Source organism: Phocoena sinus, chromosome 13 (genome assembly GCF_008692025.1).
Source record: "Phocoena sinus isolate mPhoSin1 chromosome 13, mPhoSin1.pri, whole genome shotgun sequence".
Lineage (NCBI taxonomy): Eukaryota > Metazoa > Chordata > Mammalia > Artiodactyla > Phocoenidae > Phocoena > Phocoena sinus.
The window spans coordinates 84,005,072-84,032,636 of NC_045775.1; the positions used below are offsets into that span (position 1 = coordinate 84,005,072).

General features: G+C 44.8%; 1 protein-coding gene across 10 annotated transcripts in view; it reads right to left on the reverse strand.

Annotated features, from left to right (window-relative positions):
- The window catches only part of AFF3 (AF4/FMR2 family member 3), a 618,492-nt gene that overhangs the window by 550,194 nt on the left and 40,733 nt on the right, over positions 1-27,565 (reverse strand). For 9 of the 10 annotated variants that reach the window (XR_004352729.1, XM_032652346.1, XM_032652348.1 and 6 more), the window contains exon 2: positions 22,920-23,045. Coding sequence is in view for 9 of the 10 variants with exons in the window: in XM_032652346.1 (XP_032508237.1) it covers positions 22,920-22,972 (53 nt within the window). In the remaining variant the exon portion in view is untranslated. Of the gene's footprint in view, positions 1-22,919; positions 23,046-23,197; positions 23,249-27,565 lie in introns of those variants that run through there. The other variant, XM_032652340.1, reaches the window with a different exon arrangement.

Consider the following 27,565-nt stretch of genomic DNA (forward strand, 5'->3'; position numbering starts at 1 on the left):
TCCTATTGACATTTCTTTCCTTAACTTGGTAATTTTTAATACCTGGTTCCTTGAAAAGCTCTTTAGGGAAGGTTTAGCCAAAGTATAAAAGCTCTAATGTTTTCTTAACTTTAATTTTTCATTGAGTTTTTCTCATGAAAAATTATTCAGATCCTTCTAAAAATGTCCCATAAGTAAACACAATGTCAGGAAAAATTGAGACATGTTGAAATATGAACCAATGAATGAATGAACAAACACTTCAGAACAGACAGGGCACCGCTGTCCTAGATGCCTAAATTATCTCACTTTATCAGGACTGTGACCGGACATCGGCTGGCACAATGACCGTCCCATGGTGGTTTCTGGATTCTAAATATAGACCGGGTCCGAATTCCCGAAGTCTAACCCTGGCTTTATCACACATACTTGGCAAAAGAATGTCATCCTGATAAGGCCCTCCATACTTAACGCCCCCAACATGAACTGTCTTCCACCCAACTGCCGGGGGAGAACTGGATCGCTTCTGTACTCTTGGTGTCCAGCCAGACTATATTAAAAAGTCCTTGATCTCACCACAGCAACAGAAAGCACATCACCATCAGTTATGTTAAAGCCGTTGTGTGACAAATCTGCATACTGCATCGTGGAGGAAAACATCGAGGGCCACATTATAGATCTCAAGGTGACACGGGAAGCTATTTGGTCATGATTTTATCTTTAAGTAAGTGACCTTCAGGATAACTCAGCCTACAATTAATACTTGAAAAGCCCTTAGGAAACAGTGTAACATGCACTCTTATAAAATGGCTCTTATAACAATGCATTTGAATTCCTGAGTCCTTAGACACAGCATTGGTCCCCTTAATTTTCTTTTAATCACAGAATGTCAGCGTTTTTCTTTAAGGAGTTAGCCCTCACTATGAAAATGTCTAGTAACCAGCTTATTTGCAATTACGGCAAATCGAAGGCACCTGACTCCCACGTGCCCTAATGAAACGATGGATGACGCGAGGGCCCCATAGGCTCCGAGTTCTTTCTGGCTTACTTTCTATGGCCCGCATTGTCCCTGTGCCCCAGCTGTATAACTCCAAGCCTCCGGCTTGTTTAGACAGTTCAGAAGAGATTCAACCATGTCTTCACGATACAATCACTTTTACCCAGCAGGACAGCTTGGCCAAGCCTCCCTCTTAGGGCTCACCCTCTCCTCTGCAGCTGGAAACAGTAACAGGAACGTAGTTCCTCTACCTCTCCGAGCGCCACTCAGCTTCTGCTCACAATGGAAAAGGGCTGCTGCAGAGCCACATCCACCCTGATGGAAGTGGGGTCACGGATGCCTTTGGGAGTCTGATGAAAGCTGTAGGCGCTCTTCTCAGAGAAAAGAAAAGAAAGAAAAATGCACATAAGATAGGAGGGGGTTCCCTAACCTCCAGGTTACAAGGCTAAGAGAGGAAGAATGGGATTGGAGAGAGAGATGGGGAGAGCGGGACAAGCATACAGAGAGAGAGATGGGGCAGGGGAGAGACAGAAAGAGAGAGATGGGGGTGGAGGAGAGGAGGGAGGGAGTCAGACCAAGTGACAGACCATGAAGAGAGTGCTGCAGAGAGAACTGGCTTTTTTTTTAGCATCTTTATTGGAGTAGAATTGCTTTACAATGGTGTGTTAGTTTCTGCTGTATAACAAAGTGAATCAGCTGTACATATACATACATCCCCATATCTCTTCCCTCTGCGTCTCCCTCCCTCCCACCCTCCCTATTGACTCTTTTCTTTTCTCTCCTCACCTGGGAATCAGGTGCTCTGGGTTCTGGTCCAGGTTCTCACTACCTAGCGACCTTGAGCAAGCTCTTAGAATAAGCCCAAGATTCTTCGATGTGTACAATGAGGGGCCTTAACTGGATAACCTCAAAGCACTTTACGCATATTAATTCATTTAACCCTGACAGCAATCCGTTGCGGTGGGTATAATTCTTTTCAAGAGTTCACGGTTGACAAAACAGTCCTTCCTGGCCAGCAAGCAGCAGCACGGGCGGCAGAACTCAGACCACCTGGCCTGCAGCCGCGCTCTCCAGCATCACTATGTGATTCCTGCCCTCCACCAACTCACGCACCAGGGGGAAGTGTTTCAGTACAAAATATATATATATACGCTCAATATTTTGACAGTGAAACGAACATGGCTATAAAATATACATAAATATAAAGTGGACAGATTTTCTACAAAAGAAGGAAATTGGTTCTTACTATACACACTGGTTAGATACATTAATTTATTATGAAGGATTTGTATAGATATTGTCCAATATCATGTATCTTTGTTAATATTTAAAATGTCATCAAGATGTCTCACTTTCTTGAGGAAATAAAATGATTTTCAACAAAGGACAGTTTATAAATGCTCGTGTTTTCACTGTCCATAGTACACTTCTTTATGCAGACGTTTATTAGCATATCAATTACTTTATTGCCAAGAAATACAGCAACTAAAGCACACAAAATTATCAGTGTCAGTCTAAAACCAATTTGGGGAAGGCATCGAAGATACAGGCCACCTTCTGTGTCCGCGGGTTCCGCAGACACTCAGTCAACCAACCTGGGATCCGTGGACATGGAACTCACAGATATGGAGGCCGACCTACTATGCCATTTTATAGAAGGATTTGAGCATCCGTGGATTTTGGCATCCTCAGAGGTTCTGGAACCAATCCCCCACGGATACCAAACGACAACTGTATTAACCATGACACTAATGATAACTGGAAAAAAATTATGCTCAGTCAAATACAATGAATTCAGAATTTGCAGAATGACTTGTAATGCAATCAAATACCCTCTTAAAACCTTACACATACAAAGTTAAAGTGACATCAGAATGCCTTGAGGATATCACAGCTCTTTGTCAAAGCAAATCCCCTCAGCCCCTTGCTATCCCAGAGGCTCATGTGACGTAAACATCTTTCTCACCACCTTATTCACGCCACTCCCAGTCTCCACGCCCTCCCCTTATGGCTCCCCTATCCCAGAAGATTCCAGTCCACGCTTCACAAACATGCAAGTCCTCCATCAGGCTCTTTGGCCTTTCACTGAGATTTCTATACCCTAAACTCCAAAACCACTCACCGCCTGACTGTTCCCATTCCCAAATCCATTAAGCAAACTGGCTACACCAGAATCGCCCAAGACTGTGGCTCTTTTGTACCCCAGTATAAATCTCTGGTCACCCACCCCAGAGACTCTGAATCCCTACATGATTCTGGGAGACAGCGAGACTTGAGAACCCCTGGACTACACCACAGATATTAACATTTTGTTACAGGTACAGTTTTCTCCACTGTAAAAAGAGGGAACTGGGCTAGAGAGATGATCTCCAAGTCTCAAGTCGGACAGAGCTCACAGCCTGTGAGTCCAGCTTCTAGAGCTACATCGTGGATACTGGTTTCTCTCCAACCAGACTTCGTGCTTCTTCAGAGCAGAGGCCCCATTACCTCTTCTGAGTGCCTCATGCATAGTAGGAGCTTAATAAACACAACCATGAGCCACTATGACTATGCCCTGCCGACTGACGAGACACACATTGCCGTGGCTGGGCTACTCGGCAAAGCTTGTGCAGATGCTGACCTACGAGTTACACCTTTTGCTCCAAAAGAGCCTCCTACAGAAGCTTCAAGATATCAGCACTCGATTCACTGCTGTCATAAAACTGTGGAACTCCCTCTCTCTCAAATACCAGAATACTAAGAAAGCGTAAGTTCTGACTTTCTGTTTATTTGTTAAGGAAACCACAGAAAATCCTTACAGATACCATCTCTGCTTTGTGAGAATTATGAACCATATTGCTGTACTGTCAAAAGAATCCACATGTCTAAGAGAAAGTAATGGTGAGAAAAACAAGACCACAGTTCTTTTTACTGCAACGACAACAGGATAATGCAGGTTAAGTCCAGTAAATATATCAAATGGGCTTTGCATCTATTACACCAATCTCCTTCTATTGAAAGGGGACTTTTCTACCGGGCCTTTTGGAGTTTTCCAATGTCTGGCTATGGATTCTTCTCAACAAGAAAAGTATCTTCATTGGAAAGCTAAGATTTATAGAAGCAGAGAATCAACAATATTCCTCAGATTTATACAGGCCTGATAGTTTTCTGATCATTTTCACACGTTATGCCATTTCAGCCTCTCGCAACAGCCCTTGGAGCAGGCAAGGCGCACGTTATCTGCATTTTTATAAATGAGCAGATGAAACAGAGAGGTTACGAACTTTCTCCACGGTGGGGCTGAAACCAGATGCCCAGGATTCACACTCTGTCACTGACTCCCTACATCAGGGGTCCCACCGAGGAGGAAGATGTGTGATGTCTGGCCAGGTCAGTGGGGGGTTGGTTTGTTTTCTCCACGTTATTTTGTTTGTTTTACTTTGAATCTGAAGGCACTGAAACAAGGTGGCAGAGCTTCCAGCTAGCCACAGGCCCCATCACATCCAACTGTGTGACTGTTTCAGACAATTACTAGGTCTTCTTGGTCCTTAAAGGTATTTGAGTTTGTGAACCCTGTGCTAAATAATTATATTTACATACTTATATAAGTAATTCTCTCTTAGCATCACATAATATCTTAAGAGCACATTCACATACCATGTTTCACTTGCTCATTTTCCTGTTTCCTGATTAGAAAACTAAGCTTAAACAAAAATTGAGTGATGATTTTCACAAGGTCAGGACCTAAAATTTGAACGTGTCATGTAAGAAATAACATTACGTGGGAACTTCTTAAGCAAGTTTCAAGGTAAAGTTCTTTAGATAACCATCACGTAGAAGTTTCTGAACTTGAGTACTCAGGTAGGCGTATTTTGAAATCTGATCATCACTTAAAGGACAGTCATCAAGAGTATGAACAGAAAGGAAGCTTCCATATTTCCACTGGGAAGTCATGCACCTTCATTTTTCTCACCAGTATTCATGAGCTTCTAATAATAAAGAATAAACAGAAAATTTGTTTTTTTTTAAATCATTCAACAAAATACTAGCAAAATGAATCCAGCAATGTACAGAAGAATTATACACCATAACCAAGTGAAATATTCTGGGAATGCAAGGTTGGTTCAACATACAAAAACCAGCCAATGCGATAAATCACATTAACAGAATAAAGGACAAAATTCACAGGATCAGTTCAATAGATGCAGAAGAAGCCTCTGACAAAACCAAACACTCTTTCATGATACTAACACTCAGCAAACTAGGAATAGAAAGGAACTTCCTCAACCTGACAAAAGGCATCTATGAAAACCCACAGACAACATCATACTTAATAGCGTATGACTGAAAGCTTTCCCCTTAAGATTGGGAACAAGTCACGGATATCCACTCTCACCACTGCTATTCAACGTTGTACTGGGGCTTCCAACAGACCAATCAAGCAAGAAAAAGAAATAAAAGGCATCCAGATTGGAAAGGAAAAAGCAAAACTATCTCTATTTGCAGGTGAGCTGATCTTGCATATACAAACTCTGAAGGAACACACACACACACACACACACACACGTACACACCGCTACACAACTATTAGCATGAATGAATACATTCAGCAAGGTTGCAGGAAAAATATCAACATACAAAAAAAATAGTAAAGAAAAAATATCAGTGATCCATGTTTCCATCACTAAATAATTTTTAGCAACCAAAAAGGTTGCTCTTTTATTTTCATTAATCTCAGCCTGAGATGTAGACATATAAAATTCAGGATTTACTTTGGCTTTTTAAATGATCTATGATACTTAAGAGAAATGTTTCCTGGTATACACACACTTCTAGAAAATGTGAAGGGATAGATACTTTTGCTCATATAGCCAAGAAGGTTAAGTGATGAGAATTAGAAAAGATTTTGAAGCAACAAAAGATCATGTGCTAGGCCCGTTGAAGAGCACTAATGTGCTCAAGTTTTAATTCTCTTCTAATGGGTCTTCTTCAAAGTACTACATAGCGGTTTTCATCTGTTCCAAATATTGCACCTTGATGCTCATACAAAGTAATGACTACATTTCCACTTATTAAGTTTATATTTTCACTTTGGTCCAGTCTCCCAGAGATTTTAAATACTATTAAGCACTTCACAATATTGGTGTGGACTTTCTTTCTTTCTTCGATTTCATTAGAATTAACATAGAAGGGGTATCTTATTCTAATAATATCGAGCATGCTCCTTACATAACATAAACCAAACACACACAGAAAGGAAAACTGTCCTATGTTTCAGAAAGTTCTTTTCTGAAGATTTGAATACAGACCCTGCCTACTCTAAAATCTGTGAGGAATAAAGTGGGCTCAGGGTAAGACCAAGCTCTGAGAGGTCCTGCTAAGTTCCAGGAAATTCCTTTCACACCATCTACCCTAGGACCTCAATAAACACACATTCATTAATTCACATCAATGGTTAATTATCATTCCCTATGTATGTGTAGGTTCACTCATCTTCTTTTGTTGCTTAAATTTTTTTTAAACATCAAAACCAGGCTCAAGTTATACGTAAGGCTTCAGTTAAAGAAAACATTAATGAGACTTTTTTTTCTGTAAGGCAGATAGTTTATTGCCTGATTCCCTTCCAATGTATATGGATTTTGCCCCTCATTTACAATTTGCTTCTAATCAGTGATAAGCAAAGTCAAGTTCTTAATTTAAGAATCAGGACATAATAACTAAATAATAGTATTCCTTTATACATGGCGAAGGCAAATTATTTACAGATGAAATGTTAAATAAACACATACTTTTAAAAACAATTGCTCTAATCTTGTAAGCCTATCACACAGAAGCTTTGGTCCTTTGGATGAAAACATTTCACCAAGGTTCTTCATCTGTCCCTTTTTTTGCAGTGAAAATTAAAGAGGTGATAAATTCCGGTAAAAATAAAACCATAGGCCAAAAGACAGAAATCTTCTATAATATATATTATAAAAGAATATGCGACCGGACAGTTCTGCAAGCTTTTTGTGAATCTTATTTTTCTTTAACCTAAAAACACTGATTAAATGTATATATATATATATATATATACACACACACACACACACACACACACACATACACACGTAAAGTACACAGCAGACTGTATCATTGTTTTCAATTTTTCATTGCCCTCCCTTTAAGAGGATACGCATCCCTGCTGGTTGGCATGTGACTTGCAGTACTGCTTTGGAAAAGGATAGTTTCCCTCCCTACTAATATAAGTCTTGAGCTTATGACTTATTAAGCCAGTGAAATGGGAGCCATATGACGTATGCCACACCCAGCAAAAGCTCTTTTGTCCCCTCCACCAAGAGGACGGCATATTTCAAAATAGTGCACTCTGTCAGCCTGGGTCTGACAATGAAAAAGACACTAGAGCACAGCTGACCTTCAACTGCCACATAACATGGACAACTACACTTTGCAACTGTAAGCCACTGAGATCGGGGGGGTGTTTTGTTACTACGGCATCACCTGACAAAAGCTGGCTATTACAAACTGCAACCATAACGTTTAACCCACTTTGCCATTTTAACTTATCTGTAGGTAGATAAACCTAACAGATGTCATAAACAACCCCTAGGGGAGGCTGATTTCACATTTCAGTATGAAAGAAATATGTGATAACTCAGCTCCAGGTTTGCCAGAATCAAGCAATGTGATGCAAAGCTATCCTATGTTCTGTATCAGCAATTAATGCATAGATGAGAGAAGAAGGGAATCGAGAGAACAGAAAGCAGCCAAATCAGAAGTCTATAAAAACGGTAACTACATGACGTAGGGTCACTGTACCAAGACCACAAGGAGCTGTCATCCCACTGGAGAATCTGGGGTCATTCTATGTCCAGAGACTGGGGAGCAAGCATATGGGTATGGACCAAAGTACAGACAATGAAGTCAAGGTATAGTCATCCATCTGAAATAACAGAATGACCTCAGTTTGGTTCTGATGGAAAAGAATGAATAGAATTTCATTTGCCATTTGGGCTATCAAAACTCATTACTTCTAAGTCCACCTAAACTGAACAATAATATAATTGCTTCACCAATTTGGAAGTTCTGGTTTTAACTGTTTTCTATTTTAATTAAAATACACATAATAAATTTTAAAAATAGGTAATTCTTCGCAGCTACAATGCACAGGGCTCATTATATTAGCCCTGTGGAGTCACAAGAAGGAATCCTTGCTCTCAAGAGAAGAAAGTATTAGAGACCATCTTCTATACCTGTGTTCTGCAGTCATTAAATAAACACAAGCCCACACCTTTGGGGAAAAAAAGATATCAGCTAAAACAATTTTTTTAAAAGATACAACTGAAACACTGACTCATAAATGCTTTTAAATATCTTTTCAAACACAGAATGGATACAGTCATTGAATACAACTGCTAATCAAAACATTAAGTAAGCATGAGAAGGGAAAAAAGAATTAATAAAGTTACCGCTTTTTGAGGACCTACTATGTGCTGGGCTATTTATGCATATTATCTCATTTAATCTGCATAGCAAGTCAGTGGCACAGGCATTATTACCTCCATTTTATACATGAAGAAACTGAGGTTAGGAAACTGAGAGAGGTTAGGTTACTAGTCTAAGGCAGCACACCTTGTATATGGCAGTCAGGACCCATTGCATGCTGGCTCCAAACCCCCTGCCCTTCCCGGTATCAAATGGCATCGTTCTAGAATTTCGTCAGCCAGGCAGATTTTTCTCCTTAACATTTAAATTGTCTTATTCAAGGATTTTTAAAGAAGACATTTAAAGTTATTTTTGTCATCTGTTTCAACATGTCACAATTCCTTAAGCCGAGAATCTATTACTGTTACTTCACCCAAATATCTCGTGACACAAATTAAGCCTCTTTACTCCTTCCATGTCATCCAAGTAACACTTCTTATAGAAGTAGTCACATACCTAGAAGAGACAGTTTGTCTTTATGTAGAAACTAAGAAGAAACTGCAAGAAAATCTGCATGAAAAAGAATCACCTCGCAAACAATTTCAGATGATCTCCATATGGTAGTTCTACTAATTTGGGCGCTGCACCACCGTTATTGTTATTAATAAAGTTACATTTAGGTGTTGGGGTAGATTGGGCCAGCGGTGGTGAACAGTTGCAACCATTTTCTTCAGCCATAAAACTTGTCAGATTAGTGGTTTTATGAGTATACAAAATTTTTATACATTTGAAATACTGACAAAAAGAGCAGTACCTAAAACGACAGTGAACTGCAGACAACCCTTGTACAGGAAAGCCTGTTCGATTAGAATTCCACTAGTCCGAAATACACAATAACTTGGACCCAGTGTATTATTCATTCAGGATTAAAAAGCTGACAGTAAACACTGTACCCATTGCACCTGTTGGAGACCACACACACATATATGCATATATGTATAAATCACAAATATTTTAAGATTGGAAAGGACCTCAGAACCCATGCCCTATAATTCTGTTACTGAGAGACATCAAGATACTTCTGACAGGATGGTGGCCACAGGGAAGGACTCTGGAGCCAGACTGCCTGGGCTAAAACCCCAGCTCTGCCTGCACTGGCTGTGGGACTTTGGGCAAGGTACTCTATACCTTTGTTTCCTTCTCTATAAAATGGGGAATAACAGAACCCGCCTCACAGGTTAGGAAGATTAAATGAGATGTAGTTCATGTAAAGGGCTCACTACACTTAGTGATATGTAAAAAACACTAAGAAACTCTGAGGCCAGATGGGCTGAGTGCCCTTCTAAGGAGATCCTGCCATTAAATGTCAGAGCAACATCCTGGGGCACCTGACTCTGTCAGTCTTGTGTGTTTGAAAACGTTTTTAAAAATCCATTTTCAACAGTCCACAATGAGAAAAGTCCACTAATTTTTTCCTGACAATGTAGCCTCATCCAATTCCTTCTGAATCAAAATTACTTCTAAGAACACTCTAATTAAATTACAGACAGAGAATCTGACACAGGTTTACGCTAACTTAGTCAGTTTTTCAAAAATACCTATGAAACACTTATAATTTACTGTTTCGAGTCTAATATTTGATACTATCCTCTTCTCAGTGGTTCCATTCTCTGAAACTCCCATTTCTCATAGGGATTTTTTAAGTCTCCGCTGCCCCCAACGTGTGGACATCTGGAACCACCTTGCGTTCTTCCTCTCTTCCCAGGCCGGCCGGCCCCTGCCCTTCTCTGAGACCTTCCTCCCTGAGCTCACCCCCTCCCTCCCTCCCCTCCGCAGTGAGAGCATTCAGTCTCTTTCACTCCCACTGCCCTCCTCAAGGAGAGTCCTCTAAAGCAGCTGACCATGGTGGGGAGTGGGTGAGGAAGGACAGACTGGGAGTGGGTGAGGAAGGACAGACTGGGAGTCTGGGGTCAGCAGATGCAAACTAGTACATACACAGTGGGGAAAAAAGGAGGTCTTACTGCATAGCCCAGACAACTATATTCAACATCCTGTAATAAACCAGAAGGAAAAAGTATATACACACACACACACATATATATATATATATATATATATATATATATATATATATACACACACATATGTATTGATATAACTGAATCCCTTTGCTGTACAGCAGGAATTAACACAACACTGGAAATCAACTATACTTCAATAAAATAAAAAATAAACCAGTCGACTGTGGACCCCTCTCTTCTGGCTCCCACCTCTCTGCACGGGCTGCCTTCCCTCCCACTGGCCCTGTGGGTCCTCAGCCTATGTGCTCCCTCCTCACTCTTACTGGATCATCTTGTCCAATCTCATGGCTGTCACTATGTATGCTGACAACTCCCAAATCTTTATTTCTGTCCTCTCCTTCTTCCTAAAGGTCACTACCATACAGCAAACTTCCCGCAGGCAACTCGAGACCTGCACGGCCCACAGGCGTTCCAAATGGAACCCTGTAAAATCTAAACACTCCATCCTTCCCCAGTCAGCTTGCCCCTCCTCCTATGCTCCCTACCTCATCACACAACCTCAACAGCCTGGAAGCATCTTTGGCCCCTCACCCTCCCTCATTCCCCCAACCAGTCAGCGAGTTTTCCAGTGTAATCTCCTGCACCAGGGGTTCCCAAGCCCCAGGCCGCAGACCCCTGTTAGGAACCGGCCGCACAGCAGGAAGTGAGCAGCGGGCTAGCGAGCAAAACTTCATCTGTATCTACAGCCGCTCCCCATCGCTCGCGTTACCGCCTGAGCCCCGCCTCCTGTCAGCATCACGGTGAGCTGTATACTTATTTCATTATATATCACTATGTAATAATAATAGAAATAAAGTGCACGATAAATGTAATGCGCTTGAATCATCCCGAAACCATCCCCCCCCCCCGCCCCCAGTCCGTGAAAAAACTGTCTTCCATGAAACCGGTCCCTGGTGCCCAAAAGGTTGGGGTCCGCTGCCCTACACACTTTTCTAGTCATCCCCTTCCCTCCATCCTCCCTGCCTGACCTGATCCTCCAGACGTGGCCCATCACAGCCACCAGACTCACCCATGCCAAATGCCTTCCAGAAATAATAAAATGCAAGTGCGACCATTTTGTTCCCCTGTTCAAACGGCAGGCCGTCACCTAAGGGGAAATGTCCAGGCTCCTCGGAATGCCACGCAAGGCCCTCCACACTCCAAACGCCTCTCCTGCTGCTGCCTACCTGGAATGCTTCAGACCCACAACCCGCCTGAATTAGTCGCTGCTACCATCACGACACGCTATTTTGCACCTCTTTGCCCTTGCTTACATTGTTGCACCTGGCACACACCCTGCTCCCTGACTCCTAGCCTAACTCCTGCTCACCCTTGAAAACTCAAATCGAATGTCACGTTCCCCAGGAAATCTTCCCTAAAACTCCACAATGCACAGGGTACCCTTTTATGCACTCCACAGGATTCCCTATTAGAGCAGGTAAAAAACCTACTGAGATTATTTGAAAGAATCTGTTTGAGGCTTACATACACAGACACCGAGGGCTAAAAATGTGGCGTTTACTTCTGTGTCTGGCTTAATAAGTAGTTGCTCATCTCAACCCAGAAACCTATAAATCTAGAAAAGGAGGGTTATGAAGAGCAGCTTAAGGCATCCATACTGTGTCACATTATTGTATATAATATTTCAGGACACTAAAATATTATTTTTGTCCTGCTGAGGGGTAACAGTAAAGAACCGAAATTAACTTGCGTAACTAATTTTCTACCTAAATATTAGAAACGGAAATACCATAATCCCTCCCTTTTTCGATGATACATATTTAATTTCCATACTCAGAACTTGTTAACTCAGCCTTGGCGTTTTAATTCAAGTTGCAGCGGTTGGGGGGAGGGCCAGGTGGTAGGTAAAATTCACCACTTTCCCAGAAGATACTTTTCTCAGGTATCACTGAGAATAAGTTTACATACTTATTATTTATATATATTATATAAATTATTATAATATTAAATATATTATCTATAAGTAATTATTATATATATAAGTATAGATATACACGTATGCTTTTCTCAGGTATCAATGAGAATAAGTTTAATACTCTACTTATCGAAAAACAAACACACACTCTAAAGGAAAGTCACCCCAAAGATTTAGTTCTCAGAAGCCAAGCCATATTCTAGGGAAGGATCTATCTTTAGTGGAAAAAACACAAATGGGAGAGTCCACGTGGTTCCAGCTGAGCGGCCCCCTCCGGCACACGGACAGTTCTTCTGAGAAGGACTCGGCCCTGCAAGCAACATCTGTGCTGAGCTCCAAATATCACGAGCAGCCGATGATCGGGGCGCTCAGGAATAGCATGGGCCTTCCTGCCTCACCCCAACCTGAGCCCAAACAACGGGAGCCAGGTGAAGGCTTCATCCTGGACTGACACAGCCAGCCTTACAACTGGTATACCAGGGTAATACAGTAAACCACCGGACTTTCCACCAAAGAGGGAAGGCTGTTGAATACGGACGTTAGCTGAAGTAGTGTGCTTTCCCCATCAGCAGTATGCTGATGCTGCGGCCTGCTTCCTCAGGATGACAGACAGCTTAACACAGAGTGTCTCTAAAGCTACACCCTCTCATCCAGGGAATCCTCATTTCCACCACTGCTATGGACCAGGAGAGCGGCGAAACAGCACATTTCAGAAAGTGGAGGGACCAACCCATTCCGGACCCAGAGCCTCTATTTCAGTGAACTGCAGAGTCCATGGCCAGTGGAGACACCTGCCCCCTCAGCCTGTAAAGCCCTCAACCTCCAACAGCGCTTTCCTCCTCAGCAACTCTGAGAAATGACACCAAAGGGCTCCCTGCCGTGGAGTATGGCTGGTATGAAAGGGAGCAAGCTGGGCCATGCTGACAGCCTATCTCCTTAGTCAAGCCCCAATTCTGAATAACAAAGTTCAGAATTTAGCTGATGGCCAGCAGTTGCTCTTTTGTTCTGAAGGAACTCTTGGGTGTGCCTTCTTACGACCCAACGGAAAACCACTAACTCTGAGAGACCCCTTTGGGGGTAAGTTGCGCAAATCACCTGACTATTCCGTTATCTGTATCATTACTGAGAGTCAATAAACAGTGTTTTCTCCAGTGTGAGAGAAAATACATTAATTTGATGACATTGACACCAGTACAAACCAAAGCAATAACCAAACACATGCTTTCCTTACAAGGGGTCTGATCTACCTCCATGCTTGAGGGCAAGAGTTTCCCTCTCACCTGTTCCCAGTCAGAAAGAAAAGTTACATGGAATGCAACATCGCCTATTTCACGAAATGGTTAAACACAATTAGTCAGATAACATAATGGATTATGAGGTAGAAGGCAATATCACAGCCACTAAAAGCACAAATGCAAAGCATTGCACCAAACCACAGGCTAAAAACCTATTGCGAACACTTCCTCTGTGGGTTCACATGTGTCTTGAGGCTGCAAGATTTAAAGGAGTCACTATCGTTCCTTAAAAGTCAGCTGTTTTCCCAATCTGAAATGGTCACAACTGTGTAAGCCCAACCTATCTTGCTCTTATCAGCCACAGTCTTCCATGCCTATCTCAGAGAATGGAAATGTGTGTGTGTGCGCGTACGCACACACACGCGCACTCACACACACGCACGCACACACACACACGCACACACACACGCCCTCATTAAGAAGATAAAGTAAATAAACTTCCCGCCAATCTCACAGCACAAAGTCAACCGCACTGTATTTACTCACATAATCAGTGCCATCTGCACTTATTCTTCTAATGAAGTAGAAATGGAAATTAAACATGGAAACTGCAGCTAAGTCTGACCACCTGAGGGACTCGGGGCACTCCGTGGTGGGGAAGAGGGAGAGGTGGCCGGCAGTGCTGGGAGAGAAGGTCCCCATCGGAGGCTCTGAGCCCACCAGGGGTTCCACCAGGAGCTGAGCTGCAATTTCTTTTAGGACACTGGGAAAGTTGCAATTTGCAGCTATGGCCACAGGGTCGTGCAGTAATTCTGCAAAACAGTTACCCCCCTCTCCCACCACTGCCACCTCCCTGCCCCACCCTACCCCCAGTTCCCTGCCAAAGAGAACGGGGACATTTGGTCTGAGTCCTGGGCACCTAGAGGAGTGCTTGTGAGATTCCCGACAAATCCAGAGTGTTTCTAAGACTCTGAATCCAGTTACTCTCGGCACTGGCTCCTGAAGAAGGAGGACTCCGTCTCTGAAGGGCTGACAAGAAAAAGTGATTAGCCTATTCATTACAAACTTTGTTTACTTAGGTTTTTATGTTTACTTCCCACTATATCCCCACTAGGATACAATTAACCACCCCCTCACTCATCAAAATTGTATTAGAAAGACTCACGAAAATAAAATAAATGCTGCATCGAAATGTAACCTCCTGGCACTGTGGAATTATCATGTTATTATACAAAGCCTCCTCAAAATAAAAAGAAGAAGATGAGGAATTTTTAAAGAGCTTCTTTTCAAAGGAATTTTTATCCTTTTAATTCTTGCTACTCAAGGTTTTGTCTATGGACCAGCAGTTATACCTGGGAGCTGGTTAAAAATGCAGAATCATAGCCCTACCCTGGACCTATTAAATCAGAATCTATATCTTATCAAGATCCCTAAGTTACCTGGATGCACGTTAAAGTTTGAGAAACGCTGGCCTGAGTGCTAGGTAAGCATATGGACCTTCGTTTTCAAAACTGTTTTCTAAGCCCTAAGTCTTTTCTTCCTCTCAAGATACATTTTAAAGAAAAACAAATATATTTTGACATTTGAAAACAAAACAGACAGATTATTTCCCAGAACTGGTGATGATCCACTAGAGTAACGCCTTTTTCTATCTAAACTGCCAGGTAACTAATTAACATTTCAATGAACATTGACGGAAAATTTGGTCTGTCACCTCATAACTCAGGTAAAAAATGCAGGTATGACACGAAAAACTTAACTAAGACTAACAGACTCGTACTGCAGCACTCCAGAGGATTTTTGGAAACTAATTTCCTGTCATAAAAAAAAAAAGGAAAAATAAAATTATTTCAGCTCAAGTTAAGCATGTAACTCTAAACTGAGTTGCTATGATAGCGTGGTCTCCAAATTACAGTCACTGTTGTTTACCTCGGCTAACAAGGAGCCTCCTGAGAAGAAATTATGTAAGGAAGCCTAAGCACCCTCCCACGCCTTTCTCCACATGTGAGTGGAGAAATTGCAGAGGGGAAAATACACAAGTGAAGACAATTAATGACTCTGGCTCTCTTTGATTCCCGCTCCCCTGTGATGGGGATGATCATAGACTTCTGAAGGTGGAAGGACTCAGGCGTAACTTCTTGCTGCTGGCACACTTACTCTGGAAAGCTCTTTCTACGAAGTCCCCGGCAGGGGGTCTACAGCCTCTACGGACAGGTCATTGTTACCCTCTGAGACAGCCTTGTCACACCACCGTTAGATAACCTCACACCCACTGACTTACTTATATCCTTGGACAACCCAGCAAAACACCTGGAAACACTCGGGGGCCTCTATCACATCCCCAGGTGTTAGTTTCCATAGACTAAACCCATTAAGTTTCTTGGATAGTGTGGTATCCTCTCATCCTGGTATAACCGTGTTATTTTGTTTCTGTTGAAGCTAAATTATGATTAGCCTGACATAATTTAATGAGACCCACAGAGCCAAATGAAGTCATTTGATGCAATGGGTGGTAATTCAATACATTCTTGGTGAAACATCAACGATTATGTAATGGTTAATATATCTACATTTGTTACTAGTACAACCATAAGTAAGGGCACATTTGTCTTCTCAACTATGACGTACAACTAAGAAAAACTATCAGCCTCTACTCAAAAATGTCCCTGGGTCCCATTACCAGGAACAGAACTCTGCACCAGATGGATGCCCTGACCCAACGTGACCTTTCTGCATCCTTCCTTGTTTATGATAAAGAGACGTTTTGAAGGAAAGTAAAGGGTATAAAAGAACTGCATTTGGCATTCACAAAGCAATTGACACTTTTATTACTTAACATCACAACCTTATGAGGTAGGCCAGTATAAGTGCTGTTGTTTTATAAGTGATTAAGCCAAGACTGAGAATAGGAAATGAGAACGATGGTGAGCTGCCCAGGGCCAAACAGAAGGGGAGGCTGCAGCCAACTGAATTCAGAAACCTCAATTAAATTCCCAAACAAAAGAGAACAGGCAACACTGAAAATAAGTTTTATGGATTTCACTCTGAAACAAAACAAGGAAACATTATGTTACCACTAAATGATATTTAAAATCGTCTTTTATGTCCTTGATTTTGCCACCAAGGCTTTAGTCCCAAAATACAGAAAATTTAAACAGGCAAACTTATTCCAGGTTGAAAATTCCATTTACACAGGAAAAGAAAATCTTGCATTTCATTTTCAGAGGTTTTTTTTTTTCTTAATTTGACTGTTACTTTAACCAATATTATGCCAAAGGGCCTTGTTCAAGTTGCTAAATTTAAAGTGGCATAGATTAGACCCATTCTGGTTCACAGGGACATTCTCCCAAAATAGATTTTCAGCATTTTATAAGCCTCCTACATTTTCACAAAAGAGACTCTGGAACACAGGAAAGAATTATTTCCCCACACACAATACTCACGTTCATCGTCATCAAAAGGCACTTGGTTAAGACTCATCTGCACATCCAGCGCGCATCCTCCCTGTTATCCTGACACCGAGCTTGAGAGCTTGAGCCCTCAACCTCGATGACCTGAATTAACAAATCCCCCGCCAGCTTTTTCCAAAACACACCACCCACGGTACCACAAGTGGAGGCACGCCTCAGCTCCCGGCCCCCAGCACTTCACTGCTTCCCATCCACACGTCCTTACCTCCTCCACGATGGCCATCAGCCCCTTCAGGGAGGCAACCCTCCCGCCCGGCCCTGGAAGCCACTCTGCTGGAAACATTCTCATCCCTGCACCTGGGGAAGCCCTTTGCCACGCGGTGGGCGTGTTCTGGGGCTCTCGGCCAATGATGGCCACCGCAGCCAAACAGTCCACCACTTCGGGCCAATGAGAACGAGCGGGGCCAACGGGGCTAGACCTATGGGCTCCAGGACGCCTGGCGCTCAGGCCGCGCCCAGTGAAGGTGCGTCTCTCCTATGCTCCGTGTTCTGGCAAACTACTTTCACCCCTACGGGCTGATGAAAGGGATAGGGGTAGGCCTTAAAATGTTTGCTTTGTTGGGGCTGGAAGGAAGGGCTAATAAGGGTCAAGAATAGGGATCAGGGCAGTTGTCTGACTCTACCCCGGGGAGCCTAAGGAGGCCTGGAAGAAGGCGACTGACTTGCAGAGAACCCAGTGGGTCAGCAGGCACTACTGGAGACGAAGTTGTTAGTGCCTCCACCTGGCTCCCCTTCCCCCCACAGGAGTGCAGGACATCTTCCCCCTGAGTTAGTTAATAACTTCATCTTCACCCAACGAGCTCCACGCTTTATTTCCTCCTTATTTCTAGCCACGGCCTTCGCTCCACATGGACTTTCCTCCTTTTTATTTTCTCTTTCTTAAAGTCCACTTCTCCAAGAGGCGTTTCACAGGCCTCTCAGCCCTAAAGGTCTCTTCCCTTCCCAACAGGATGCGCCCTCCCCCCCCCCTCAAATGGGCAGCGTCAGCTTTGTACAGCAGATATGGATGTGGACGGCTTATTCTCCTACCAGTTGCTCGCAAACGCTGTTTCCTATGCGTCGCTAGTTTCTTTTTTCCCCTAAACTACAGGTTTCAATCCATGGATGGGGAATTTTTAAAAAAAAAGAATAGAAAATATCAAAGTACACCTCCCATAATATGGATAAGTGTTATTTCATGACACTTGTTTCAGTTATGTGTGCACACAAATGATGTGGTGGGTTGCAATGTTAAACATACTTGTTACTGTGAGTCATGGTATAAAACGTTTGAAAGCTACTGCTCTCTGGTACCTAACCTAGAGGGATGCCTAATGCTCTATGAATGCTTGCTGAATTGAACAAATTGGTGAGTATGATACAATCCACTTATTACAACTTCAAAGGTTCCACTTTGAAAGAATATAAAGTATAATGTCTCCTGGAACAAAAGTAAATGGATTCTGGGCTATGTGAAGCTATGGGGCAATGGGGCGGGGGAGCAGTAGAGAGGGATCTGAATATTTACTATTTTATTTCAACAGACTTTCTCCCCAGTAACTAACATGTGTCTATATTTAAGGGAGATTAAAAACAATTTTGACCAAGTTCACTGTGGAAAGCTTTTCTCATTCACTGAAACCACCTCATGATTACAAAGTTCTGCATCTTTAAAATATTTGGTATAGGTAATTCCACCATGATTCATAAAAGGATCTTTCAGAGACACCATGAAAGCCTTTGTTCCAGTTCTTTCTTTGCCCAAGATGCCGCTATGTCCTCTCAATACCCCACCCCCACCGTCTGTAAAAATCCCATTCATCTTCCAAGGCTTAGTTCAAAGGCCACCTTTTCCACGGAAGCCTTTTTTTTTTTTTAAACTCGATTTTTCCTCTTTCCCTCCTCCACCACCCACCCCAGTCCCAAATATGGTCCTTTTCACTTCTGAATCACCAGTGCTGAAACGTTTTTATACTTGTGTACTTGTCTTACCCCCACTAGACAATAACACGCACAACCCATGGTTTACTCTTCTCTGTATCCGCTGTGGCAACCAGCATGAGGTCTTGTATTTAAGAGATGATCAATAAAATTTGTTAAGTGAATAAATGAAAGCAACTGTTACCCTGTTCAAAGGGATGGTCATTATTTTAAAGGCCCTGAGGAAGGGCGCACATGCCCAGCAGCTGATCAAAAGCTGGTGGCGAACAGAAAGAGCAGCCAAGGGGATAGAGGAGGAGTTTGAGAAGGGGTCCTGCTCCTCTCGTCACCCGCCCACGTAAACTTACTGAATCCCCAGCTCTTCAGAGATTCGGCTCTACTGAATGAAACTAGGGAGCCGGCTATAGAATGAAAGCCTCCACCTTGTTCCAAATTCTTCATTCGTACTTCAAACCAGAAATGGAAGTGGAATTAGAGGTGGGAATTAGGGCAACCCTTCTCAATTTTAAGGCGTGGCTGAAAAGAAAAGTTGAAACAGCCATCTGGATAATTCCGGCTCAAAATCTCCCCCTCCACCTTGAAAAATAACTACGGGAGTTTCTGGAGGGCAAGGAAGGAGGGGTAAGGGTGTGCAAGGAAGCAGAGGAGATTAAATTCAATACTACTGAGCTTTTCTCTTCGTGTTGTCTATACAGTCATTTGGGGACACTTCCAGTGACCACTAGACTAAGCTAGCTCAGATTCAAAGCCACAGTCACAACTAACAAACTGCAATTTGTTTTTTTGGAAAATCATGCCCACCAATGAGAAAAAATTGTTTGTTAAAATACCATTTTCCTTTGCCATTCATCTGTACCTTCCCCCCACACACACAAAAGAAAAGTGTTCTTCTAAAAGGGATTAAAGAAAGAAGGCTTTAGTAGTCTCTATTTTAAATTTATATACATTTTAGAAGTTAATTCAAGTAGGGCAGCAGATGTAATTTCCTAAATCATGGTATTGTTTCCAAATCTTTAATTTTAAATTAATATAATTAAGGGCTCTGACCTTCTCTTTCTTTTATATTTTAGCAGAACCTTAATTTCCAGTCCATCAAGGTTTTGTTTTGTAATTAATTTCAGAGCTGCTCTCATAAACTGGGAATACATCTGCAATACTATAGAAAATATGCTGGATTTGAAGTCAGAAAACTGAGTTTTGAAATTAATGCTAGGTTCAAATATGGCTTCTCCACTTCTAGATGTGTGACCTTGGGCAGGTCACCTGATCTTCCCCACACTCAATTTCCCAATCTGTAAAATGGGAATAACAATAGTTATTGCTTGTTTCCTAAGGTTGCTATGAAGATTAAATGAACTAAGACATGCATTGTACTTAGAACAGAGTCTGGCTAAGTATTTGGTAAATGTTAGTTTTAAAATTCCGCTGTCATTTGTTTTATGGTCTCAGTAAAGTCATTTTGCAGTTCAAAGCCTCCATTTCCTTGTCTGTAAAATGGGACTACTAACACTTACCACTTCTAGAATTGTTGTAAGATTCAAATAAGAAAACAATGGATATGAAAATGTTTGACCCACAGAAAGCACTCAAATGTTAGTTATTTGGGGTCACCTATAAGCTTAAAACCAAGCCATAATCTTAAAAACTTATAAAGTCAACCATAAAATTGAGTTAGAAAATACCATCCAAAAACTTCATCCATGACTGAGAAAATGTCCGGGTTAGAAATGCATACTCAAAGAGTTTGGTTTATCTTTAACTGATGAGACATATATAATCTCTTAGAAGATGTAAATTCTACATCTGCAAACTAGAAACACTCCCTCAGTCAAGCCAAACTGTCCTATTATATTGTAAGCAAGAAATCCTGCACAGTTTCATAAGACAAAGACAAACTGATGGATTGATCAAAATCTGACTGCATGTACAGTAGCTTCTTAAAAATGCTTTTTAAAATTTTTTTTTAAATAACAAAAGTACTGTAGCTAATATAAATTTCAAGTCAATTCAACAGGCATTTATTATGTAACTGTGCTCCAGGTAACCCAGCTGGGAACTAAAGATGCAGAGGGAAAGACAGCTCAGGCCTGTGCTGGAAAAGCCACAGACTACGGCTGATGATTTCAAAATATCACTCGTAAAAGTCATGAGGGCTTCAGTTTTGAGTCAGCAAGCAGACAAGCAGCCTAAAAACCTGCCGAAACAAAAAGTTCTTCCTTTTGACTGAAAATGTGACTTTTAAAAGCAAAAGTCAATTTTAAAGCACAGTTTCTACCTGCAAACCTACTGAATTTGTGCCAGAAACCAACATTTCTAAGTATAAACCTGTAAAGTAATAGGCATCTGTAAATGAAAGGCTGAAATAACCCCAGCAGCAACAACACAGTAATTAGCGACTTTTATAAAGTAATAACATGTTTCATATTCTTTCTACACTGGCTCTTTGAAGTTTCCAGTGTAATGTATAAAAGTTTTATTACATTAGGGCCCATCCTTGTGTATTTTATAGGCACCAGCACTGTGCAGAGCAAGCTGTACTTACTCATCCTGGGATCTTTTTATAAGAAACTGCTCGATAATGCACTAGCTTTGTGTCCAGTTTAGTTAGTTACACCTGGCTTTAGACAGATCAGTCACTGGAAGCCTGCGGCATGGAAAATATACACATTTCCACATATTGTATACGATCTGTAAATCAAAAGGCAGTTCAGCTTTAAAACTGCACACTGCATATTCATGTGCACACCACTTGCAGTTTTAGACACATGTGAACTCTTTACTGAATTAAGAAAAACGGGGGGGGTGAACCAAACCTCAGCTCTACAATAAGCGATTACCAGGGGAAGAACAGAATGCAGTTAATATGCTTGTTCCACAGATGTTCATTCCCGTAAATATTAAACATAACACAAGTTCATCCAGGAATATGCAGGCGGTAATTTTACCACCTGAATAGGGCTGGTTGCAAACATTTAGGAGATTGGGGCGGTGGGGGGGGAGGGGACGGGGGGCGGGGGGTGGATAAGAGGGATGTGGAAACAGCCAATGGGATTTTTAACACACCCGCAACTAGAATTAAACTGCTTCCAGCGGCGCTTTACCTACAGTAGCTCCTCAATATGAGAACCCCGAGCCACAGAACCCCGAGGGCTCTTCCACAGCCTCCCGCTCCCCAGGCTGCGAGCTTTGAGCGCGGAATAAAGGGATACACGGGGCGCCGGTGGGCTGGAGCAGGGACAGGAGGAGTGTAACTGTGGCCAGGCGGGGTGTGAAGAAAGGGCTCAAAGGGACTGCAACCTCGAGGAAATGAGTCTCCCAGGGGCAGGGCCTTAGAATTCCCGCACGGAGAAGCACTCGCCCCCTGCCCTCGGGTTCACTTTCCATCTCGGGTGTTGAGAGAAAGGATGCGGCCGCCAAGACCCGGCGCAGACAGGCAGGAGGCTGGAGCATCCTCTAAGGGCACTACGCAGTGGCCACAACTCCAGAGGGTCGCTGGTGCGAACCGGGGGCCCTCGGAGAAAAGGGGGGGCGCGAATGGAGGGAAGGGAGGTGAGAGGGGCCAGGGGGCCGAGGGGTGGATCCCCCGGCATTAGTGACACGTTCTAGAAATCGGTTCCTTTTCTCTTCACGAGTGCGCTCTGCCCCCGGCTCCCCAGATCACCGGCCCCCGGGCTGGGGCGGGCAGCACCGGGGAGAGGGGACGGGAAAGGGAGGCGAGAAGACGGGCGGGCGGCCCGGCCACCCCTCGGGGGAGGCGGGAAGGAGCCGGCGCGGCGGCCGCCCCCGACCCACCCCGCCCCCACGGCGGCCGGTCGCCCGAGCCCCCCGCCCAGGTGAGAGCGCGCGGGCAGCCGCGGTCGCCCCCCGCCGCTCGCTCGCTCGCTCGCTCGCGCCCGCCCGCCCGGCACGGGGACTCACCACAGCGACTCGAGGTCCCATTCCTGGAGCAGGGCTAAGTCGAAGCTGTCCATGGTGGGAGGTGTCAGCGCCGCCGCCGCCGCCGCCGCCGTCGCCGCCGCCGCTGAGGCTCGGGCCGCCCGCGCGCTGCAACGAAAGGCGCTGCTCAAGGTGCATCCCGGCCGCTCCGGAGCGGCCGCCGCCCGCCCGCCCGCTGCCCGCTCCCGGCTCGGGGCTCCCGGCGCCCCCCTCCCCGCCTCTGGGCCGGCCGGGCTGCTGGCGGCGGCCGGCGCACTCACCCGCTCGCCGGCTCGCGCAGGCACACTCAGAAGAGAGCGGCGAGATCGCCGCCGCCGCCGCCGCCTCGCCCCCCCCCAACCCCCGCGCCGGCCCCTCCTCCCGCCCTCGCGGCGGGCCGGCCCGCTCCAGCCGCCGCCGCCGCCGCCGCGCCGCTCCGCGCCCGCCCGCCTTTCTCCTCGGGGAGGCGCGTGTGCGCGGGCGAGGCCGAGACGCGCGCGCGCCGTGAGCCCCGCGCCGCGCCCGCCCCGCGCGCCCCTGCGCTCACCGCGCCGCTCCCCGGGTCCCGGCCGCTCGCAGGCCTCGTCGCGCAGCCTGCCGCGACCCCCGTGTCCCCGCTCCGCCGACCCTGGCCTCCCGGGGGCGCCCAGCGCGGTCCGGCGAGCGGGGGTGAGGGTCGGGCGGCGGCCCAGAGGGCCGGGATGCGGAGCTCGCCCGTCCTGCCGCATCTTCTGCCCCGGCCCCGCCCGGCCTCTCCCGGGTGCACGCACTTCTTGGGGGCCCCGGGCTGCCCCTGAGCGGCCGGGTGCCCCCGCGGGCCGGGTGATGAGGCGGCTGCTGACCTGGGTGGGTGCTGGGAGATGTCCCTGCCGCCCGCGGCGCGGAGAGAGTTGGCGATGCAGCCTGCAGCAGCGCCGTAAACAAACCGTTTAAAATATCTGGAGCCAGTAAGTTAAGTGAAATCAAGGGGATCAGGGACGAAACCTCTTCTGACGGGACCTCCAGTGTGGCCTGCAGTGGGGGTCCCCCCCTCTCCCGTCCTTCAGCTGGTCGGACCCTGGACACCCACCTCCTTTCTGTTTCTTTCAGGGAAGGGTGACAGGCCTCTGGGGGTAGAATGCAAACTTCCAGCCCTATCTGGAAGTCTAGAGAGCGGCGTATTGTCTGCTAGAAGGATGAAAGAGTGTCACTGTGGCCCCTAAAAATTAAGTTCTTATTATGACTACTTCCTTGAGTTTAAAGATCATTTCCCCCTCCCTTGCTTGTGTAAGTGCTGAGCCAAAACCCAGAACGCCTCTTTTGTCCCTGACTCTCTTCTCCTCTTGGCCACAGCTCTGGGAGCACGGCTCAGGATACCAAGGACTTCCTGGAGAGAGCAGTACAGGGCAGTGTAATATCCCATCCCTTGCACCCAACCGCAAGTCCCTGCCATAGGGAGACCTTTCTGGTGCTCTCCCCTTTGTTCATTCTAGGCAGGAAGAACCACTGCCTGGGGCTGCCAGAAATCTAGACCCTTGGGTAGAAGTCACAGGATCCCTCCATCTGGGGCAAGCTTATGAGTTACACTCCTCACCTCCCTGACCTCTGAATGAGGATTAACAAAGTCTGGAGCACATGTAGGAGAAGAAAAGACCAACAAGAATTCTTTCCTATTTGGGGTTGGCTTACAAAACAGTACCCCCCTTTCTTCCCCCAGCTCTGAAGCAGTCCTTCCTTTATTAGCATCCATAACTAATGTGCAAAAGATAAAACAGTAAATTAAGGCAGAGTTTGACGGAAGGGAATTTGCCTCAACACCGTTTAAGGGAAAGGAGTTGTTATTTTACAAGCTGGCAACTCCCAACCCCTGAAAACTTCCCTCATTAGTTGAAGGTAGTAACAAGGCTACAGAAGAACAAAGGGAATATTGATACAGGAGAAGGCACAGGTGTGAAGGACTGTCTTCCCAAATCCCAGTCTACGGTGTATCTGGAGAGACTGGGGGGGGGGGGGGGGGGGGGGGGGAGGAAGTCTGTCTTCTTAACATCTCCTTAGCATAAGCCTTGTTGTAAATTTTTGCTCTGGCAAAAGTGAGACGGCTGAGGCATCCAGACAGTGTTCCCAGGAGCAAAGGATGGGGGGCGGAGGGTGAAGGAGAGCTAGAGGAACAACCCCTCTCTGGAAGAACTGCAAGTTCCACTTTCCCAACAAGACATGCATCCTGTCCCTGTGCTCAGGGCTGCCGGCCGGGAAGCCTCTCCAGAAAGGAGACCTCCCACCCCTCACAGAGATCTGGCTTTCCTTCCCTTTCCACCACATCTGTTTATACAACGCAGGAAGGCTGAAGAGCAAACAGAACCATGTTTACTGGGACTCCCATCCTGGGCCAAAGCTCAGGATACAGATTTGCCCTCACTGTGGAGGCTGAGGATAAATAGATCATCCTGGAAAAGGAAAGGGAGAAAGCCCTGGGGCTACAGAGCTGGCAGAGTGGTTAGCTCATAAGAGGCCTCACCCGCAAAGCCGCGTATGAATGGGTAGATTTCTATTTGAATGTAAACACGGTGCCTCTTGTTAATGCATGAGTATACTCCAGCCTAAAGCAATTTCACTGTGGGTAATAAACATTTTCAGTTTGGGGCCTCTAACGTAGGGGAAGTTACATGAATACTTTTATTTTCAGTTTTTGTGTATGGTCTCCAGTTGGAGAATAAGGCCTTTTGAAGAAATCCAAGTAATATTGTAGATGCCATTTTTGCTAAGTTCTCATGGGAAGAAATTTAAATTTACAGGTAAAATGTAGAACAATTAATGAGAGCCTTTATAGGGTGATCTTTTTATTATTATTATTTATCTGGTTTATTAAGATGTTCCCATTATCCTCCAGCCCCTACACATACCAAAACAAGCAGCCCCTACACATACCAAAACAAGTTAACCTAGAGGTCAAAATTTTAAATCCTTAATAAAAAGCACCACAAAAAAAAAAAAAAAAAAAGGCTTGGACTTCCTGGGATTCAAAGGCCAGAACTAAAAGGGAGGATTTTTTTTTTTTTTTTTTTTTTTTTGCTAAAGGAGTAAGAGACAACCTGAGTTAAAAATAAAAATAAAAACTGGTGTTTCCTGTGAAGCTGATGTAGCTTCTGTGCATAGTAAAGGCCTTCAGGCTGGAGGCCTATCTCCCTCCGGGGATAAATGAGGCAATACTACAGAAAGCTACACGAAAGTGCCCAGCTCTGGAGAGCCTCTGGGGGAGTCAGCTAAACCAGAGGGGCTGCTGGGCTTCCTAGGTCAGGTTTGTTTGTTTAGGCTACATCTATGAAGGAAAGGGACTAAGAGATGAATCCTACTCGGTCTGAGGCAGATACACAAGTGCACTTAGCTAGGGCCCCACTCACATTCTGCCAGCCTGGAATTGGAAACCTCCTAAGTAGACCCAGAAGCAAATCTGTGGCATCCAGCTAAGATCTCCCTGCGGATACGAATTGAGAGACGAGAGACCTTACATGGCTTTATTAATTCAGGCCTTATTCTGAAGACCTGGCTGCAACTCAGAGGTTTTTTGTGACCAAGTGGGAATTTTCCTTTTACAATCCCACCATTCCCCTGGAAGGATATGCCTGGCCAAAAGACAGCTGTGCAGGTGGTCCTGCTGGAAGGTGATGGGAGCCCTGCTCCGCCTCCACCAGCACTGTTTGTCACCACACCCTCCCTCCTGTTCCAGCAAGACTGCGGGCAGCATGCAGTCTGCTTTCTCCTTCCTGAGGCTTCTTGGATGTTCATAATTGTATCTAGGGATTGCAGGATCAGCCCTCTAGGCTTTCTGCTTGCAAATGACATGCTAATATGTCGAGCCCCAGGACAGCCCGGGTTTTAATCCACCTAGGAGTTCGACAGTCTTCAGCCCTTTCCTCTCCACTGCTCTCTTAGAGTGGTTCTAGCCCGGGACCTAAGGTGCCTTTCTTTTTCAATTTTTTTCATCATTCACCAGGTCCTGAGCAGATGGTGTGGCTGTGCTGGCTGTCATCACTCCTCCTATGTTTCCATGGAAACGTGGGGCATAGGGACCATCTCTGCCTTGGGCTCTCTGGCAGTATCCTCTGGCGGAGAACTTCAGCACTCTGGCCCTCCCCCTTGCCTGCCCACATTCTGGAGGGTTTAAGAATGTGCCGCCAGGGTCATTTGTGAGATCATCCAAGGACATACTCCCCAAGCACGGTTGTGAACTGGCTTGAAAAGGGAGGGGAGAAGGAGGGGTGCCAACACCCCAGTTGTATGGCTGAGGCCAATTTGCAATGGTGGCATATTTGGACTATCTGTCCCCTCAGCTGGATTCCATAATCGCTGATTATTGCCCAGATGTCAAAAGAGATACTCCTAAGGTTGTATCTGCTCATCAGGTAAGGGATATTTAATGAGTATAACAATGTTACTGATGGTTATGTTTTACTGACATTCCACCCCCTCCATGAGGAGTCTTTTTTTTTTTTTTCAACAAAACCGTGTTTTCCCTAAGGAATGTACCTTCCTCAAAGTTTCCAACATCCTCCTGCCTACATAATTCACTTATATAGCTACTAAGACATTAATTAGATTCAGAAGTCTGTAGAAACAGCAGAGCTGGGCAGGTCAGAGGCCAGACAGGGCAGAGAAAAGAGTGGGGAAAATGA